We start from the raw sequence: 18,959 nt of genomic DNA, 5'->3' as shown, positions 1-18,959 counted from the left end.
CTCACTGCCGCCTCCCCCGGTGAGTGCACGCAGCCTGCTCCTCCCGGAGTCCTGCTGCCAGCTGGATCCTCCCCTGGGCCCAGGGCAGCCCCCACGAACCGGAACCTGCGTCAGCATGGTAATGTGCCCGCCTCCCGGCCCGTCCACAGATGCCCCCTCTCCTCCTCCAGACCAAAACATGGAGGATCCCACAGCCGTGGGGTCGTCTGCCCCTCTTCTGAATCTTGACCAATGAAGTCCTCTTTTTGTTAGCTCAACAGACTTCAACCCACCCCCAAAGAGAGCCCTGTACCCCATCTCCACAGCAAGAAGTCTTCCTATCTCTCCTCAGAAGAGAGACAGGGAACAGAGAGCCCTGAAGGAAACAGCCACCCTGACAGGACATGTCATGGGTCTGCTGACTCAGGGGCGGGGTCACACCATCAAGAGTGCCCTCTGTGGGGTGCAGCGCCCTCTTCCTGACAAAGTAAAACGGCCAACGGGGACCCTCATTTCAAGACACATGAGCAGAAAGTGACGTTAGAAACCCGAGTTCTACTCCTCACTCTGTAACTATCACCAGGAGACCCGGGGCAAGTCACTTTTTTGCTCCAGAAATGATGGACCTGTATTTCCAGGTATAAATGAGGAGTCAACAAGAAGGGCTCCTTGTGCTCTATGGTCTGTGCTCATAAGGTTTATTTTTTTATAAAAGAAAAAGAAAATTAATGTGAAACTCTCTGAGGGACTTTAAAACAAGAAAAAGAACATGATGTCATAAAGATGGAGAAAAGCAGGATCTCATCAGAGACACCACAGATGTCCATCACTGGATAATACCACCAGCCTTGTAGGACATGGGACCCAGGGACACAGAAGGGGACTCTCCAGGGATCCTAGGAATGATCTAAAGCAGTGGTTCTCAATGGTCTGGGGACCCATGCGGGGACTCTGATGCCCTTTAAAGAGGTCCTGCAAGGCCAAAACATTTTCATAATAATACAAAGACCTCCCTTGCATTCTCTTACAAGTGCGAAGTGGCGTTCTCCAGAGGCAATGTGACATGTAATATTGCTAAAGATTGAATCCAGAAGAGGATATGAGACCAGCTGTCTCCTATTAAACCAGCCATTAAAGAAATTTTCAGAATTGTAAAATAATGGTATTCTCATCACTACTTATTTTTGTTTTGGAAAACATAGCTATTTCAGCCCCCTAAAAAAAACTGTTGTTTATATTAGCACATAGTGGGTTTATTATTGTTATTTCTAAATGAATTCATGAGCACATATTTTAAATGTCTCTTATTTAATTTCTAATCTGGTAAATATCAATAGCTATTAACCTTCATCAACAATCTTGGTCCTGAGTAATTTTTAAAAGTACAAAAACACTTGATGACCAAAAGATGAGAAGCAGGACGATGCCCAGTGAGCTGCTGAGCTCTGGCCCAGTCTGTGCAGCGTGGGACATGTCCCCCAACCCCCAGGAGACCCGGTTGCTTTGTTTATAAAATGGCAGTGACAATACCTGCTAGGGAAATTTCCAGAGAAAAACCTACCTGGAATTCTGTGAAATACACCCATCACAATGTAAATGTGACTCTATCGCTATGGAGAGCAAGGGGAAGTGCTGTCTGTACCTCACCAGGTCCAGGGAGGTACTTCCCAGTATAATCCTCCCAGACGGTGGGATGGCTTTGTCCCCCAGGATGCACAACACAATCTTGGCTGAGTGCTAATCTGGCTCTTCCCTGCTGCCCACAATGGGAATCCTGGGGGACACCCTGTTTCTAGGTCTCATTGCAGCCAAGAGACTAGGCTGCAATCTGCCCTTCCCAGCCCCTCAGAAGCCCACCCCAGACGTGAGAAACCTGAGGGCAAACAAGGAGAGTCCAGACAGCAAACACCAGCCTCTCCTAAACAAGAGAGGCCTGTTTCTCGCTCTAGGGGCACTGGGCCTGTGCAGAAATGAATTCTTCTCCCACACACAGAGCCACTCTGCCTGGAGCACAAGGGGCACTTTGTAAGGCTGGGCTGCAGGGATGCAGCGATCGGAGGGGGCCTACCTTCACCAGCAGTCTCCCGCGGCCATCCCAGTCCATCTGCAGGTCTTCCCCGTAGCTGAGGCGCACAGACGCCATCACGGTATGTTGGATGCGGAGGTCACCTAAAGTGAGCAGGGGCAGAATTTAGGCTGAGATTGGGAGAGGGCAGCGTGGTGACAGGCAGCTATATTGTGGGAGAGATGGGTTATCTCACAATGAAAACAATCAGTATGGGGAAGACGGGGATGTCCATGAACCGTAAGGGGGTCTCAGGAGGAAGGGTGACAGGGATGGGCATAGTGCAAAAAGGACACACACCCCACCCCCGACCCCCGCACCCCGTCCCCCAGAAGGTGTCTCTGTCGTCTTCCTGTAGCCTGCCATTCCCCCTCCTGCCACAAGATGACGGCAGAGGCTTGTGCTGCCATCACTTGCACAGGTGCCCTGAGCCAAGCAAGGATCTGTCTCCCTCTCATTGAACCCGTAATGCCTGAGCATTCCCTGGATCTCTCTGCTGTTGTACGACTCTCCCAGACTGAATTACTCAGTACTCACAGCTGAGCCATACTGTGTGCCCTGGAGGAACATGTTATCTCATGGGCAGACACACACAACGTTAAACTAACACACAAGCATGCTGTGTGCAGTGCCAAGATAACAAGCCGTGGGGAGGGCAATGGCCATGAAGAAGAAGGAAAGGTCTGAGAGCCACTTTGAGGGTGAAGGTTGAGATTATGCTAGGTGAAATGGCACTGTGCCGCCTGGCAAATCACTGGACAGGTAGATTTTCCCCGTCATTACTCATAGGTCACAGGGTCACCTGGTTTTGCCCTATGACATCCCAGGGTCTTACTCACCACCAACCATCCCCCACCTCAACCTCTCGATGACAGCCTCTGCTCCTTTTCCACCTCAAAATAGAACCAGACATGCGAAGCCCAACCGTCAACTCTCTGCTTTGGCTCAAGCTAAGTGAGAATCCTCTTGGTTCTGTTTTCCCTTCTAAGCTTTCTCCCAGGCCTGGTCGTCTCCAGCATCCAGTCATCTTCCTCCACTTGTCCTCCTCCTCCAGGAAGCCTTCCTTTCTTGCATGGATGCATGCCGAGGATACCCAGCCTGCCCTTCAAACACAGCACTCTCCCACATTCCCACAGAAGAGGCAGCAGAGAGCACTGCCAAGGGCAGGTGCACTGGGGGAGCTAGGACAGCTCAGGCCTGTAAGTAGAGGCGAGACTCACCTTGCAGGAGGGGTATCAGGACATCCTGGCCGTCTATGGAGACCCCTCCCCCATGCTTCAGCTTCACCAGGCTGTTGTGCAGGCTGGGCAGGCGGACAGTGACTGAGCGGGTGCAGACAGCATCAGGGTCATCAGCACACTGCCAAGAGGAGCACGCAGAGTGATGTCACCACCCCCCGCCAGCCCAGGACCCCAGCCCAGGACCCACAGACTCAGAGAAAGACTCCAATCCCAAGCAGCTTCTGGCCTTCTCACATAGAACAACTCCATTCTCACGGAAGGACTTCTGTGAATGGCGCCCCCTGGAGTTGTGTGGCAAGAAGGCCCTGAGTCCAGCCTCTCCCCCTGCCCAGCTTCCCATGGCTCCTACACCCCTTCTCGTCTTGGTCTGGTCTTTAAAAATGAACTCCAGGCCCCTGGCTTGTCCTGTTTCTTGCACCTATTATTTCAAAGCGAGTTGGAGACTTTGACCCTTAGGGGGAGCCCTATGCATTCTTAATGTCCTCAATTTGGCACCGTTCCCTAGGGGAAAGATGTGTGGACACAGCAGCTCAGTAAAGATGGACCCTCGCGCCACCCCCGGCACTCCTCGGTTTGCCTCCCTACAAGGGGCCTGGCAGCTCACCTGCACAGTCTCTATGACGATGGAGAAGGAGTGGTCCTGGCAGTCCCGCGCCAGCAGGTACTGGCAGACCCCGCTGAAGGTAAAGTACCTGTCGTCAAAGCTCTTGAAGTGGGCTTGTCCTGTGATGAGACACTCCCCTGCAGGGGCACAGAGCAGGACTGAGAGGGGGAGGAGAAGGGGCAGGCCCCTAGAGCGGCAGAATCTACTTCTCTGATCTGATTTCCTGCTCTGACCTCCACTGATTTGTGTTCCAACGTTTCTCGGGAATCAGAAATCTAAATATTTTATTTAGCTTATCTCCTTGAGGGATGGAGCTGCAGGCAGAGATGGAAGCCTGCACGACGGGCCCCCTCACCAAAGTGACACAGACCACCTGCGAGTTCCACAAGAAGCGGCTAAATCAGACTCCGCTCCTCAAACTACTTGGTCTTTTGGTTCAATGCCCCATTTTATCAAGGAGGCAACAAAGAGAGTGACAGAGTCACATTCAGTCAGTGGCAGAGCCTAGACCAGCACCTGCAGCTCCTGGCTCTCAGCTCCCAGCAGCTCCCAGTCCTTACCCATAGCCACTCCCAGGAGCTCTGGCCCCGTGGGCATCAGGCACCCGGCGCCCACAGGGTGCCAGCCCAGGGAGGGGCCTTTCTCTGTACTGGCATGGTGGGAGCTCCCGGAACCGAACCAAATTGTAGGACACCCAGTTGGCGTCCAGGAAGTCCGAGAACTGGATGGTGTGGGAGGAAAATGCCACAAACATTTGCTGTTAGAAGTGCCATGAGTAGAAATAGATAGATCATGGCTTCCCACTGCACTGTCCCCCAAGAAGGGCAGGAGTGGGGGTCCCAGTGCATGGAAGTCGGAGTAGAACAGGAAATGAGGAAGGGGCCAGGGTCGCCCGAGTGGATTGTGAATGGACTGGAATTCCAAACCCACCGATGTCACAGGAAAGCCTTTTCTAAATGGCTGTTTCTCAGAAACCACCTTTATTCTACAAACACCGTGACAGGCCCTCGTGTCCAATGTCTTGACCCTGTGGCAGTAAAATGGCAAGAACTTTCCCTCCAACCTTTCTCTGTTTTCTCAAGAACATTCTTATCAGAGTAAGAAATTGGACTTTCATTATCTCTGTCCATGCCCAGGAAAGAGGGGTCAACAAGAAAATGGGCAAACATTCAAAAGCAAAACTTCCAGGGCTAGAATCTACTTTTCTGATCTGATTTCCTGCTCTGACCTCCACTGATTTGTGTTCCAACGTTTCTCGGAAATCAGAAATCTAAATATTTTATTTAGCTTATCTCCTTGAGGGATGGAGCTGCAGGCACAGACAGCCAGGGACCTGGGTGGGTGAGCAGCCAGGAAGCAGCCGACCCTGGGAGCTGGAGCACCAGCCAGAACAGTGGGCCATGTGGCAAAGCTCACCTTCCTCTGTCCCAGGTGGGCGGACACCCAAGACATCCCCAGTCAGGCTGTCAATCAGCAAAAGGCAGCCCCTAGTAGACAGTTAACCCATTGCAAGCCAGAGAAGGGAGGCAATTAAAGTTTAGTAGACAAATGAATGAAAAGTAGGTGCTTCTTAAAACAACAAAGAAAGTAGAACCACCAAAAGTTAAAGCAGATCCACTACATGATTAAAGATGCCCCCTCACTTAAAAAAAAAAATCTCTCATCTGACCCTGGCCGGTTGGCTCAGTGGTAGAGCATCGGCCTGGCGTGCAGGAGTCCCAGGTTCAATTCCCAGCCAGGGCACACAGGAGAAGTGCCCATCTGCTTCTCCACCCCTCCCCCTCTCCTTCCTCTCTGTCTCTCTCTTCCCCTCCTGCAGCCAAGGCTCCATTGGAGCAAAGATGGCCCGGGCACTGAGGATGGCTCCTTGGCCTCTGCCTCAGGCACTAGAGTGGCTTTGGTCGCAACAGAGCGATGCCTCGGATGGGCAGAGCATCGCCCCCTGGTGGGCATGCCAGGTGGATCCCGGTCGGGAGCATGCGGGAGTCTGTCTGACTGCCTCCCCGTTTCCAGCTTCAGAAAAATACAAAAAAAAAAATCCCTCATCTGATGAAACACATTACCTCCTCTAAACAAACCCTTTTGTCCAGTCAGGGAGCCTCTACAGTGCTGCTCTGCTTAGCTCATTGGCTTCCGTCCTTTTCCTTGCAGCTACAGAAATACCAGCCCACAGCCTTTAGCAAAGCAATTCAGACTTCCTCCCGATATAGAGTCACCAAAGACTGCCTCTAAATCACAATCTCAAAATCGCGACCAAACGTACAAGATGCATTTCTAAGTGTTCTGTGGGCAGCATCTTATTTTCTGTTCCCCTGAGCTGGCTGGTCATTATTAGCCCTAGTTTACAGATGCAGAAAAGAAAGCACAGAGAAAAAGTTGTCCAAGGCCCCAAAGGAGTCAAACAGGGCTTTGCGCATGGGCATGTGTCTCGTCCGGAGCACAGAGCACTCCACACCACTCCACGCTACCTCCTGGACTGGCTCCTGCAGCTTCTCGTAAGCCTGATGTCATGAGGTCCAGGCTTGACGTCACTCTGGTCCTGGCCCGCAGGGGCAGCTGGGTCTGGATGTGGAGACTGAGCAGAGGAAAGCCTTGGCTATGAACAGTGATGAACTGGCCTGACCTGAAGGAGGTATGACATCCCAACGTGGGCTGGGGCAGGCCACAGGAGACCTTCCACGGTGTTTCTAGACAGGCATTGGCCCTGATTTTACTCGTCGCTATCTCTATTAGCCAGGACTTTCAAAACTGGCAGTGTGAATCCCAAGGCTCAATGACAGGACTATGTTAGAATGCATGAGAAACGATCCCAAACCAAATGTGTGACAAGTGTGCCAAGGCTCTCCCCGCCGCCGCAGACTACGCAGGTGCATGGGCCTTCCATGGCACCAGCCCAAGGTAGGTTCTGGCCCTGTCTCGCTCTCCTGCCCCGCCTGCTTTAGCCACACCCCACCGCACTCCACCCCTGCCCATTCCAGGCTCCTGTGGGCGTGTGCTCAGTCGACCCTGGTAAAACAGTGGTGGTTGTGAAGATGAAAATAGCTAACATGTATGGAGGGCTTGCTGTGTGCCACCTCACACAGCTTCCATGGGATGAAGCTGCTATTACCATCTCTATTTTACAGATTAGAAAACTGAAGCTGCAAATGATGAATCAGTTTGCCAAAAGTCACCCAGCTCATGCCTGGTGGAACCCGGGCTGCCTGAGTCCACACCCCCTGTCCCCAGCCCAACACTATGCTACCTGTTTATGCTCCCAGGATTTGGGCCACAAATGGAAAGCCCTCCACTTAGTCTTAGACCTTCCCAGTTCCAGAGGAGCACCTTCCACAGTCTTCCATTGGGAGTTTGAAATTCCATCACCAGAGCTTTTAATTGTTTAAGAAATAGTCCCAATGAACAGCACACACTTTTCTCATTTACCCTAAACAAACATTTATGGTTCAATGGAAACTGAATTAGCAGAGCTTCTCTGGGCAGCATCTTCCGCAGAGGAAGGGAAGTGAGGCTCACGGCTACAGGAAGGTTGTCTGCAGGCTATGGGGAAACCACGATTTTGCCTGGTACCGACCTAATTTCTTTTTTTTTTTTTTTCATTTTTCTGAAGCTGGAAACAGGGAGAGACAGTCAGACAGACTCCCGCATGCGCCCGACCGGGATCCACCCGGCACGCCCACCATGGGGCAACGCTCTGCCCACCAGGGGGCGATGCTCTGCCCATCCTGGGCGTCGCCATGTTGCGACCAGAGCCACTCTAGCGCCTGAGGCAGAGGCCACAGAGCCATCCCCAGCACCCGGGCCATCTTTGCTCCAATGGAGCCTTGGCTGCGGGAGGGGAAGTGAGAGACAGAGAGGAAAGTGCAGCGGAGGGGTGGAGAAGCAAATGGGCGCTTCTCCTGTGTGCCCTGGCCGGGAATCGAACCCGGGTCCTCCGCACGCTAGGCCGACGCTCTACCGCTGAGCCAACCGGCCAGGGCCCGCCCTAATTTCTAACCAGAATAGAGGTGTGAGTGGTCAAGGAAGATCTCAAGCATGGCACAGGAGCTCCTGCCCCTCCCCACATAGACTGAAGCTGGGCTGGGTGAGTGTTTCTCCTGCCCCTCCCCACATAGACTGAAGCTGGGCTGGGTGAGTGTTTCTCCTGCCCCTCCCCACATAGACTGAAGCTGGGCTGGGTGAGTGTTTCTCCTGCCCACTACCCATACATAACACCCTGTGCTAGGCAGCTTCCAAGATGTACCCCATGTTCCTCGTACACTGTATTTCATGTCTTTCTGTGATCCCCTCACCTTGTGTATAGACAGACAAGTGGACTTGTTGCTAGTAAGTATAATACAGCAGAAGTGAAGCATGTCACTTTGGAGATCAGGGTTTTAAAAGACTGTGGCTTCTGTCATGGCTGCTCTCCCTCACTCTCTCTGACATCACTCATCCTAGAGGAAGCCAGCTGTCATGTCATGAAACAGCCCCATGGAGGGGTCCATGTAAGAGGGAACAAAGCCTACTAATCACTGCATGAGTGAGCTTCAGAGTGCTCCTCTCGCCCCGATGGAGACTTCAGATAAAACTGCAGCCCAGTCAATACCTGAACTGCAATTTCATGAGACCTTGGCCCAGAAGCACCAAGCTAAGCCACACTCAGACTTCTAACATGCAGAAACTCTGAGATAATAAACGTGTGTTGTTTGCTAAGTTTAGGATCATTTGTTACACAGCAATAGACAACTAATACATTCTCATCTTATTTTAGAGAATCTAAGCCCAGCTCTCTATTTCTAAGACTCACAACATCAGCTCCTCCAGGGACTGCAAAGAAGTAGACTGAAGCAAGGTGTATAAATATGTCTGTGTGCTGTAGGTTGAAATGGACTGGGAGGCAACAACCAACTGAACTCCAGAACTAGAAATAGAAGGTCAGAGCCAAGGCTTTGAAAATGCAGAGCAATAGCTTAGCAGCGTCATTGACAAAATATCAAACCACAGAGTTAGAGCTGGTTATCCTTCCATCAAGGCTTCAGGAAAATTTTTTGCATCCTCAGCAAATCTATTTTCTAATTTTTGAATTGTTGACCAATGGATTGTTTTGTAAAAGGCAAAAGATTTGTCTACCCCAGATCCAAGCATTCCGTGTACACAGTGGGTGTTTGAATAATTGTTGGATGGATGGATGGATGGATGGATGGATGGATGGATGGATGGGTGAGTGGAAGGAAAACCCTCACTTAGAAAGTGTTTATTAAGAATGTCTAACCTGACCAGGCAGTGGCGCAGTGGATAGAGTGTCAGACTGGGATGTGGAGGACCCAGGTTCAAGACCCCGAGGTTGCCAGCTTGAGCACAGACTCATCTGGTTTGAGCAAAGCTCACCAGCTTGGACTCAATGTCGCTGGCTTGAGCAAGGAGTCACTCAGTCTCCTGAAGGCCCATGGTCAAGGCACATATGAGAAAGCAATCAATGAACAACTAAGGCAGAGTCCCCAAACTTTTTACACAGGGGGCTAGTTCACTGTCCCTCAGACCATTGGAGGGCTAGACTATAAAAAAAAAACTATGAACAAATCCCTATGCACACTGCACATATCTTATTTTAAAGTAAAAAAACAAAACGGGAACAAATACAATATTTAAAATATAGAACAAGTAAATTTAAATCAACAAACTGACCAGTATTTCAATGGGAACTATGCTCCTCTCACTGACCACCAATGAAAGAGGTGCCCCTTCCGGAAATGCGGCGGGGGGCCAGATAAATGGCCTCAGGGGGCCGCATGCGGCCCGCGGGCTGTAGTTTGGGGACCCCTGAACTAAGGTGTCGCAACAAAAAACTGATAATTGATGCTTTTCATCTCTCTCCATTCCTATCTGTCTGTCCCTACCTATCTCACTCTCTCTCTGTCTCTGTGTAAAAAAAAAAAAAAAGAATTTCTAATCTGGTAGTCAGTCTGACAAACAGAATAAAATGAATTCCTAATTCCATCTACTGTGGCTCACAGATATACAAAAATAGTGCTTATTATTTAGATATTAAAAGTCTTTTCACAGGTCAATTACAGCAACCTCATATGTGTTTCAAAGGACTCCTTGGGTCTTTCACAGGGTGTGATTATGTTAAACTGGAGCATTGATATCACTTGCAAGAGCAATCTTTTGTCCCTTTTGCTTCCTCCAAGAATTGCACAGAAGAGAAACTTGCTAGTTGGCTATCCCTGGGCCAGATCAATTGACCTATCCTTACTGCTTACTTTCCATCTAGTTCCAGAATTTTCCCAGAATAGTGGGCACTAGGTAAGGTCCTAAATGAACTAAAAGCCACAGATCCCAAATATGATCCCAGATATCCAAGCTCAACCCCCTCCTATTAGCCTGCCAAAGCCAATGTGGCCCCTTGGGCCTGTTATTTGGCTGTTTGCCTTGCCATTTTTTGTTGCGCTATACAAACATAGGGACCCACAAAGTAGTATCCACTATGCAAGCTGAGGTGGAGCTGGTCTCTAAGTGTGAAGCCACTCCAGAGCTCATGAAGGCTGGGAAGTTCCTTCTGCAAAGGGCTGAAGCAAGGACTAGGAGGGACAGGGAAGGGGAGGGCGGAAGTAGAAGTCGGACAGTTGTGAGTTTGAGCCCTGTCTCTGTTGCTCAGCAGCTATGTGATCTTAGGCAAGTTATTTACCCTCTCTAGGTATGTTTCCCCTTTTGTAAAATGAGACGAAATTGTACCTGCCTCACAGGTTGTTGTGATAAGGCAGTACATGTAAAGTACTTCTTAACATATCGCCTTACATACAGCAAAGATCACATGAGTGACCACAAATGGGGCAAACCGGCAGGGGAAGAGCCACGGCCCTTGAGGGGTGAGCCAGAAGGGGGCCTCGATGGGCAGTGTTTGCAGTAAACAGAATATAGAGTTTGGAGCCAAACAGAGGAGAAAGTAAAGAGCAGAAATTCTGAGGCAATTTTTCCTAAATAGATTTTTCGTGGTGGGGACAGGGTAAGAGGAATCATTTGGTGGCCGGATTTTCCTGGCTCCTAGACCATGTCAAGGTTTTCATATTAGGCATTCCAGAAAATTCCAGAAATTCTCACTTCCAGCTTAAAGAATTACTAGACTCTTCTTCCTCTTAATTTTCCAAAGAATTTGAGTCATCTGTGTTTAGTCAACCATGTCCTTATAACCTTTATAGCTCATTTGACCTTGATCCTTTTCTCATGAAGACAACAAAACCTCAGCCCAGGTGCGTTTTCCCTCAGTGGGTCCGTGAGTGGGTCAGCATGGCTGGCATCTGAGACCAGAGCTGTGGCCAAGGGATTATATGCAGTGCGTGCAGGGAGGCCACCTTCGCCCTGCCTTGATGTGTGTGGCTCACAAGGGGTGGGTGACATACCTCTCCATTCAGAGAAGGCAGAGGATGGGCAAAAGGTCGCCTACCTGGACATTCTTCATTGCTGCAGACCCACAGGCTGTTTCGGCAGATGCTGTTGGGGAGAGAAGCACAGATCATGGGTAGTTCTGCAAATGTGAGGTGCAGGATGATCTGGAGCTGTCTGCAGATAGCACAGCCCCCAAGGAAGGGATGGGGAGGGGAGAGGAGCTGGTATGGAGAGTCTCCGTGAGGTTAAAGGTGTACAGGACAGGGCTTTGGCCACAGAGGAAACTGGGAGACAGTGCCAAAGGGAAGAAACCAACAGAGAAATAGACAAAACAAAAACGCCGGGGCATTTAATGTCCCTACCCAGGCACTAAACAATCAAATTCCTCCTAATATGTGTAAGTGCGCACACGCGCTCACATGTATAAACACACACACACACACAGCTGATGGAGGACAGGGAAGGAGTAGCCTCAAGAATCATGTTGGGCAGCAATCAGAGACTCCTGGAAGTTGCCAGGCAGGGAAAGACAGCAAAGAGAAGAGGCCAGGAGGCAAAACGAGGAGTGGTTTTCCCGTGTGTGGAGGCAGGTGAAGGGAACCAGAGCAAACATCAGAGGAGCTTCCTCGGGAAAGGATCTGAGCTGAGCAGAGAGGGCAGCCCAGGCTGGGTCTGGGCGATCACAGGGAACCGTGGGGGCAGGCCTGTGCGAGTTTCCACAGGCACTGCTGCCTCCTTCCACCTAGTAGATAAACAGTCTCAAGGACAGAAGATCTGTCTGTGACTTGCTAACTGTTACACAGTCCCTCTTCAGGAAAAGAGGGTCACTTATTAAAGCATGGTTTGGAGGAAAGCTAGAAATGTTGTTTGCATGAAAGGTCCTTCCCTCCCTGACCCCGCCTCTTACAGGCAGATCTGTAATATAATCCTTGCTTTCCATCATTGACTTCCATGCCCTTCCCCCAACCTCCCCCCATCTCAACCTCTTCTCCTTCAGCCCAGCCTGGGTCCTGTCCACCTCCCACTGCCCCACCGGCCCCAGCTTCCCCTCCACAGCCCCTGGGCAGCTCTCCCAGACCACACGCTGCAGCCCCAGTTACCAGGTGTTGCAGTCTCGCGAGAGAGAGGCGCCTGGAGGGTACCGCTTCCCAGAATGCACACAGGAACACTCGGCGCTTTCCACACAGCGGCCTTCATCAAGGAGCTGTCCCTCTGGGTTCAAGGGCATCAAGGCACAGAATCAGCCTTGTCATCGTCATTACTCATCTCCCAACTATAGAATCCCCATGGCTGATCATCAGTTTAGGGCTTCTTCCAAGAAATTCAAAGAACTTGTTCTGCGATGTTAATCTTTCACATTAGCACAATATTAAGTAGGGGAGTTGTTAATCTCCACTCTGCTGATGAAGAATTGGAGAAAAAGTTTTGTTCAAGGTCTCTAAGTGGGGAAGTCATGAGCGTAGGCTGAGGGCTTCTTCCAGGAAGCTCAGAGAATTGTGTTTCCCTTCATAGTAACACAGTGAGAGAGGGCAAGATCATTCCTCTCCATTTTACAGATGAAATCAAGGTAAGAATTTTGGTCAAGGTCTTCCAAGAGGGAAGTCATGACCCAAAACACACAGGACTCACTTTTCATAATGTAACAGGGTTTTTCACCAAACCTCACAAGGTCTCTCCTGAGGAGGACATCCTAGTGCAAAGCTCTTTTTCAGCTGAGCTCACATCACAAAACCAGGAAATATTTTAAATATTTTTAAATATTTTCTCCCTGACCAGTTCCCTGACACTTAACCAAAAAAACAAAAGTGCCATCAGATTGGGCCTTCTGTTCCCCAAATAAAGTCACTATTGGCACCAAGACCATCCTCCTGCTTTCTAGATGCACGTGGATCCAGTACAACAGGAAAACATAAATTAAAAATAAATGCCAGCTTAATCCTGACCACTCTGTATGAAGAATTAAAAAATAAATAAAAGGCCTCTGATTTCAGTCATGGGGAGCAAACACAAGGGGCTTTCATCCTGCTTTCCCAAGCCAAGAGCACTGGCAAGGTCTTGGATCTGTAAAGAAAGTGGGGAGTTCATTACCAGGGCAGCTGCAGCCATCCACACATTGCTCCTGACACACGTCGTTGATGGGCAGGCTCTGGCAGGTCCTGGTGCAAGGGGACACACACTCCTTGTACTCCATGCCAGCAGGGCACGCCGGTCCTGAAACAGAGAGCTCAGCAGTCTCCCAGAGCAGTTCCCTGCAGGCAGCCTCTCACAGGCCACCCCATCCTTATGCCTCCTTCGCCTGTCCCCTTGGTCTCCAGGGCCCCAGGGGCCATCTCCATCCCAACGACACTCCAATGGCCAACATCCTTTCTAAGGCCATCTCATCCAACCACCCCTTCCCTGAAGGACCATCTTTCATCATGCATAGCCTGGCCAAGACCCAGCAGGGTCACCTGGGACCACCACCCCTTCCTCTTGGTTATCTGCCCTTCCTTCCTTCCTTCCTTCCTTCCTTCCTTCCTTCCTTCCTTCCTTCCTTCCTTTCCTCTGTCCTGTGTTCTGTCCCTTTCAACTAAAACCCTCTCAGGGTGACACCAAACTCCTTTAGGCTGAAAATAAAAGGCCTCTGGTGACCAAGCAAGGAGTAAATGACATCCTCATCACATTCTCTTCTGAGGGCCCCTCTTCCTCATAAAATTGCCCCCAAATGTCCCACCCAGTCCAGGGCATAATAGCATTCACACTCGCCTTCCCTCTTATTTCCCATTTATTTCCACTGTGCTACAGGGCTGCCTTTAGAGCTTGTCACCTACACATGTGTCCTCCCAGCTGGACCCAGTAGCTCATGGACGAGGGCTTCTCTCCTCCTCTTTCTCAAACCCTGTGACTTACTGACACTCAGACCAACTGCAGGACCAGAACTCTTTTCTGGGTTATAACAACACTAAACAATTGTTCCAAACCACCTTCTTCCAAGAGACATCAGGTATTTCTCCCAGCAAAGACCGAAACACAGCCCCTCCTCCTCACAGAGGAGAACCAGCAGCTCAGAGCCACCCTCCCCACATTCCACAGCACAGATGAAAAGCTCTGGCTTGTGAGCTGAATAAACACAGACTGGAAACTGTGTGTGTGGTGGAACTATCTGGCCGGCTCCTCCACCTCTCTCCGGTGTATGAGCTGTGTAATTATTGCAGACTGGCCACTTGTCTGCACGGCTTGGATCCATGGAAAGTCTGGGGAGACAGCAGCAGGTTTCCTTCAAGCTCTTACTTAACCATGATAATGTGGGGATGGTGACAATGTCGATGACTAGGGACCCAAAGAGATCAGAAGATCAAAACCAGGGGTGTCATGAGGTGAGGCGTAGGGACTGGTGAGCACTGGGCCTTGAGGACAGAAGGCTGACTTAATTAAAGGGGAGAACATAATAAAAGCCTGTCCGGAGCTGCAGGGTCACCCGCAGATGACTCTTGCCCTCCGTCAGCTCAGACAGGCAGTCGGCAAAGATAATCATTGAAGGTGCCGAGATTCTGGTCTCAGGCGCCGGATGTTCTAACACCCAGAGGGTGGCTCCCCTGAGGGAGTCACGGCGAACCAAGTGATGCAGGAGTGAGGACAGAGGCGGGAGAAATGTCACGGAGACTGGAAAGGCCTTTCAGGCCTCGTCACAGCCTTTAAGGGGGAGAATCCCTCTGTGGGCCAGCACTCAACGGCCAGGTGACAAAGGGGTGGGGCCCTGCTGGCTGGGGTACGGTAAAGGCGCACTGTAGTGACACAGACTGAGAGCTTCTTGAGGGACACCCCAGGACAGAGACCACTGCTCCCCAGACCCCAAGCACCACCACACCCAGCCAAGGAGGACGGACAGTGACTTACGACATGCGCTGTGGTGGGTCCAGCCATACAAAATCATCCCTTGCTGGGCACAGGCCCGGGCGTATTCCAGGAGGGCCACGCAGGGGCACCTCGGCCCCTGGGTGCACGTGCACAGAGCCCTTTCACACAGGGCCACGAAAGGCTCGGGGTCCACCAAGGGGTGGCAGCGGGCGAACACCGAGGCACTCTTCAGAAGCTGGCACTGCTCCCACGGGCCCTGCAGGAAGAAGATGCCACCTCAGTGAGGGCCGCAGCAGGGGCCCTGGCTCTGTACCGCGCTCACCTAGTGCGCCCCTGAGTGGGGCCCTGTAGAGACTGCCCTGAAAACCAGAAGTTCCCCCACACTGGGATGGTGCCTGGCACCTAGTAGGCGCTTATCAACAGTTACCAAATTAAACTATCTATCAATCAAAGGAAAGATATTGGACTCATGCTACGTGAAGTATACTGAGACTGAAGAGCCCTCCTAAACTGAGCCTTGGAAATCCAGAGTCCAAGGCCCTTGACTATGGTGGCAGTCAGCGTCCCCTGAAAGGAGAAAGTAGAGAAAAAGAAAATAGTGAAAAGAATGTTGAACTTGGAGTTCATGTGGCTTCAGAGCCAGGAATGCCAATCAGCTTCTCCTTTGCCCTGACCTAGTCACCTCTCCTCCCTGGCATTGGTCTCCTCCACTGTAAATGAGGAGGTGGGACAAGTGTTATAAAGCAGACATTCCCAGGCCTTACCCCCGAGACTGAAACTCAGTGTGACAGGGATGGAGTTCAGTGAGACTTTTCAACATTTCCCCAGGGGACTCCTGGGACCAGACGGGACCGGTTCCCATCATCAAAACTGCTAGGGTTCTCTGAACTGTCCCAGAGACACCCCACCAGGCAAGGGCTCTTCTCGGGGTTTAGCATCTTGTTGATACCCTCAACCCAGCAGCACAAGGCAGGCTTGGGCCTGTCGTCTTCAATTACTCCCGTAACACATTAGTATAAACAAATACACTCCTGTATGTTGTATTTGCAAACATCTCTGCATTCTGTATTTTAATGATTCTAAATGTACATCTTTTTCACAGTTTAACATCTCTGAAGTTGGAGTGCAACTTACAATTGATATTACACCTGAACTGGCAACTCTTTATTTCTTTTTTTACTTTTTTTTTTTAATTCGGTGAAAGGAGGGGAGGTAGAGAGACAGACTCCCACATGTGCCCCAACCAGGATCCACCCAGCAAACCCGCTAGAGGGTGATGCTCTGCCCATATGGGGTATTGCTCTGTTGCTTAGCAACTGAGCTCTTCTTAGCATATGAGGCAGAGGCCATGGAGTCATCCTCAGCACCCGGGGCCAACCTGCTCTAATGAGCCATGGCTGCACAGGAAGAAGAGAGAGAGAGAGAGAGAAGTGAGAGGGGTGGGGTGGAGAAGCAGGTGGTCGCTTTTGCTGTGTGCCCTGACCAGGAACCAAACCAGAGATCCATAAGCCGGGCTGAAGCTCCACCACTGAACCAACCAGATAGGGCCAGCTTTTTTTTTCTCAGTGATATACATGGGCCAGTGGTGTGTCTTAGAATCAACAATGTCATCAATTAGATCCTACACTGTATTGCCACTGGAAATGACCCCCACTGGGTGTGTCATTTCTTTTAGGTATGGGTATGCTCTCTGACAGGAAGCCAGCAGTCCATAAAACAGGGGTCAGGAACCTATGGCTCACGGGCCAGATGTGGCTCTTTTGATGGCTGCATCTGGTTCGCAGACAAATCTTTAATAAAAAGATAATAACGTTAAAAATATAAAACATTCTCATGCATTACAATCCATTCATTTCCTACTGCTCATGTTCATGGTTGCAGGTGGCTGGAGCCAATCACAGCTGTCTTCCGGGACAACACCAAATTTTTATTGGATAATATATAACGTACACGGGTCGTTGTATGGCTCTCACGGAATTACATTTTAAAATATGTGGCGTACATGGCTCTCTCAGCCAAAAAAAGCTCCCGACCCCTGCCATGAAAGGACTTCAGCTAAAAAGAGAGAAGTATAAGACTATCTAAACAGAAGAGCTGAATCCTGAAGGGTAAACCAGAGCCAAGCCAGTCTGCTCAAACTGTTCAAAGGACAGCCAGAGAAAGTCTGCATAAACCAGGAGCGAGGAGCCAGGACCATCTGCCTCATCCTATGTGCCACTGTGGAGAGCCCAGGGAATAGAAATCTGACTCAGTGCTGCTCACCATCCTCTAAAACCACCCTAGGAGCACCAGCTACAGGGACACACTGTGGTCCTAGGGAAATCTGTGTCCTGCTCATGGAGCCACTAAGTAGGGGCCCAGACTCCTGCCCAGACTGCACAGTCCGCCATCAGAACTAGGCAGGCAGGGCAAAATGTCACAGATGCACCTGGACTGCAGCAGGCTCAGAAAAGGGAGCGGACAGGGGGAGGCCCGGGGCGCAGATGGCCCAAGCAGATAGGCGTGGCTAGTTTCCGCTGCACCTTATAAAAGCTGCCGCTGCGAGTTTGTGCATGAGGACAACTGGCAACTCTGCACGCTGGGCGCCAAGTGTTGACAAGGGAACTCCTTCCATGACCCTCCCTTCTGACTACACCATTTAGAATAGAGATCCGGCACCCACTGTGCAGCCGAGAGGAAGCACAGGCTTCAGCCCAGTTCTGCCACTTCCTGGTGGTGTGGACTGAGACACGCCCTCCCATCATTAGAGAAGGATGTCCTGAGTTAAATGGGGATATAGCAGGACTGCCTCATGGGTGGTGAGAAAACCCAAAGGGACTGGCACCGGCCAAGCTATCAGCAAGCGAGGACTCCTCTCGTGGGTCCCAGGACCATCGAGGTCTCGAGTGATACATGCATCCTTCCATTTGCCACCCCAAGAATTTCATAAAAGGGGAAACTGAGGTTTCTGCAGATAATGCCAGGAAGAGCCAGTCCTGCCCTGAATGTGTTATGACTTCACAGACCTGGGTCCAAGTTCGCCTCTTCCCCACGCTGACAGCGTGACCTTGGGCTGCTTACTTAACTCCATCTGATGATGATGATAATAACAGAGCCCCCTGAGAAGACTGCAGTGAGGATTGAATGGAATAACGCATGTAAAGGTTCAGACCAATAAATGGTGACCCCATATCATCATCATCATCATCAACATCCTGGCCACCAGAGAGATCCCTCCACTGTCCCTCCTGCCGTGAGGTTTATCTCCCAGAATGAAGAGCAGGTTATCAGTAAGACAGAAGGACATCTCTGTCTCTTTCTGCCCATCTCCATCTCTCTGGGCTGTATAGGATAACCATGACAATACTGTCAATTGCCCTACTATCTTGGAGGCTCCCTGGTGAACAGAGGAGTTGCTTTTGCTATTCTTTGATTTGGGAGGTCACACCGACCCAGAACAAATGGGGTTTCTTTCTGGCGAAGGAATGAGGGAGGACCTACCCTTTGTAACCAGCAAGTCTAAGACTCTCTTGAGGCTGGGGACAGGCAGTCTTGGTTTCTGGACTCCTAAAGAACAGCTGAGGGCCACCCTGAGAAGGCCAGGTACTCAGCTCTTACCTACCTCTTTCTCCCACCTGCAAGCTAAAACCAGAAAGGCAAACCACAAAAAGGCAACTCCGTGGGATTTCTCCTAGTGATGGCTGCCACCCTCTGGCTGTGGGACAACAGCTTGGAGCTGTCCCTACACCATGGGACTATCTCTTGCAGGCACAGGGACCAGGCACCTAGGGTGCTCACCAGCAGGACACAGTCAAGTCAGAGGAAAGAAGAGCCAGAGGAAAGAAGAGACCCAGGTCTCAGTATCCCTTCCTCTGTCAGAGGGACAGTG

The 18,959-nt window shown here is 50.7% G+C and overlaps 1 protein-coding gene across 1 annotated transcript in view; it reads right to left on the bottom strand.

Annotated features, from left to right (window-relative positions):
• Positions 1 to 18,959, bottom strand: part of VWF (von Willebrand factor) — a 151,649-nt gene that overhangs the window by 103,383 nt on the left and 29,307 nt on the right. Inside the window, exons 7-13 of the mRNA XM_066261638.1 lie at positions 15,131 to 15,347; positions 13,343 to 13,465; positions 12,355 to 12,466; positions 11,313 to 11,359; positions 3,890 to 4,026; positions 3,265 to 3,403; positions 2,048 to 2,148 (exon numbers count right to left, since the gene is read on the bottom strand). Coding sequence (XP_066117735.1) covers positions 2,048 to 2,148; positions 3,265 to 3,403; positions 3,890 to 4,026; positions 11,313 to 11,359; positions 12,355 to 12,466; positions 13,343 to 13,465; positions 15,131 to 15,347 — 876 coding nt within the window. The remainder of the gene's footprint in view (positions 1 to 2,047; positions 2,149 to 3,264; positions 3,404 to 3,889; positions 4,027 to 11,312; positions 11,360 to 12,354; positions 12,467 to 13,342; positions 13,466 to 15,130; positions 15,348 to 18,959) is intronic.

The sequence above is a fragment of the Saccopteryx bilineata genome, chromosome 1, assembly GCF_036850765.1.
Source record: "Saccopteryx bilineata isolate mSacBil1 chromosome 1, mSacBil1_pri_phased_curated, whole genome shotgun sequence".
NCBI classification, from domain to species: Eukaryota; Metazoa; Chordata; class Mammalia; order Chiroptera; family Emballonuridae; genus Saccopteryx; species Saccopteryx bilineata.
The sequence above is the reverse complement of the archived record's forward strand: the minus strand, read 5'-3'. Positions and strand labels throughout refer to the sequence as shown.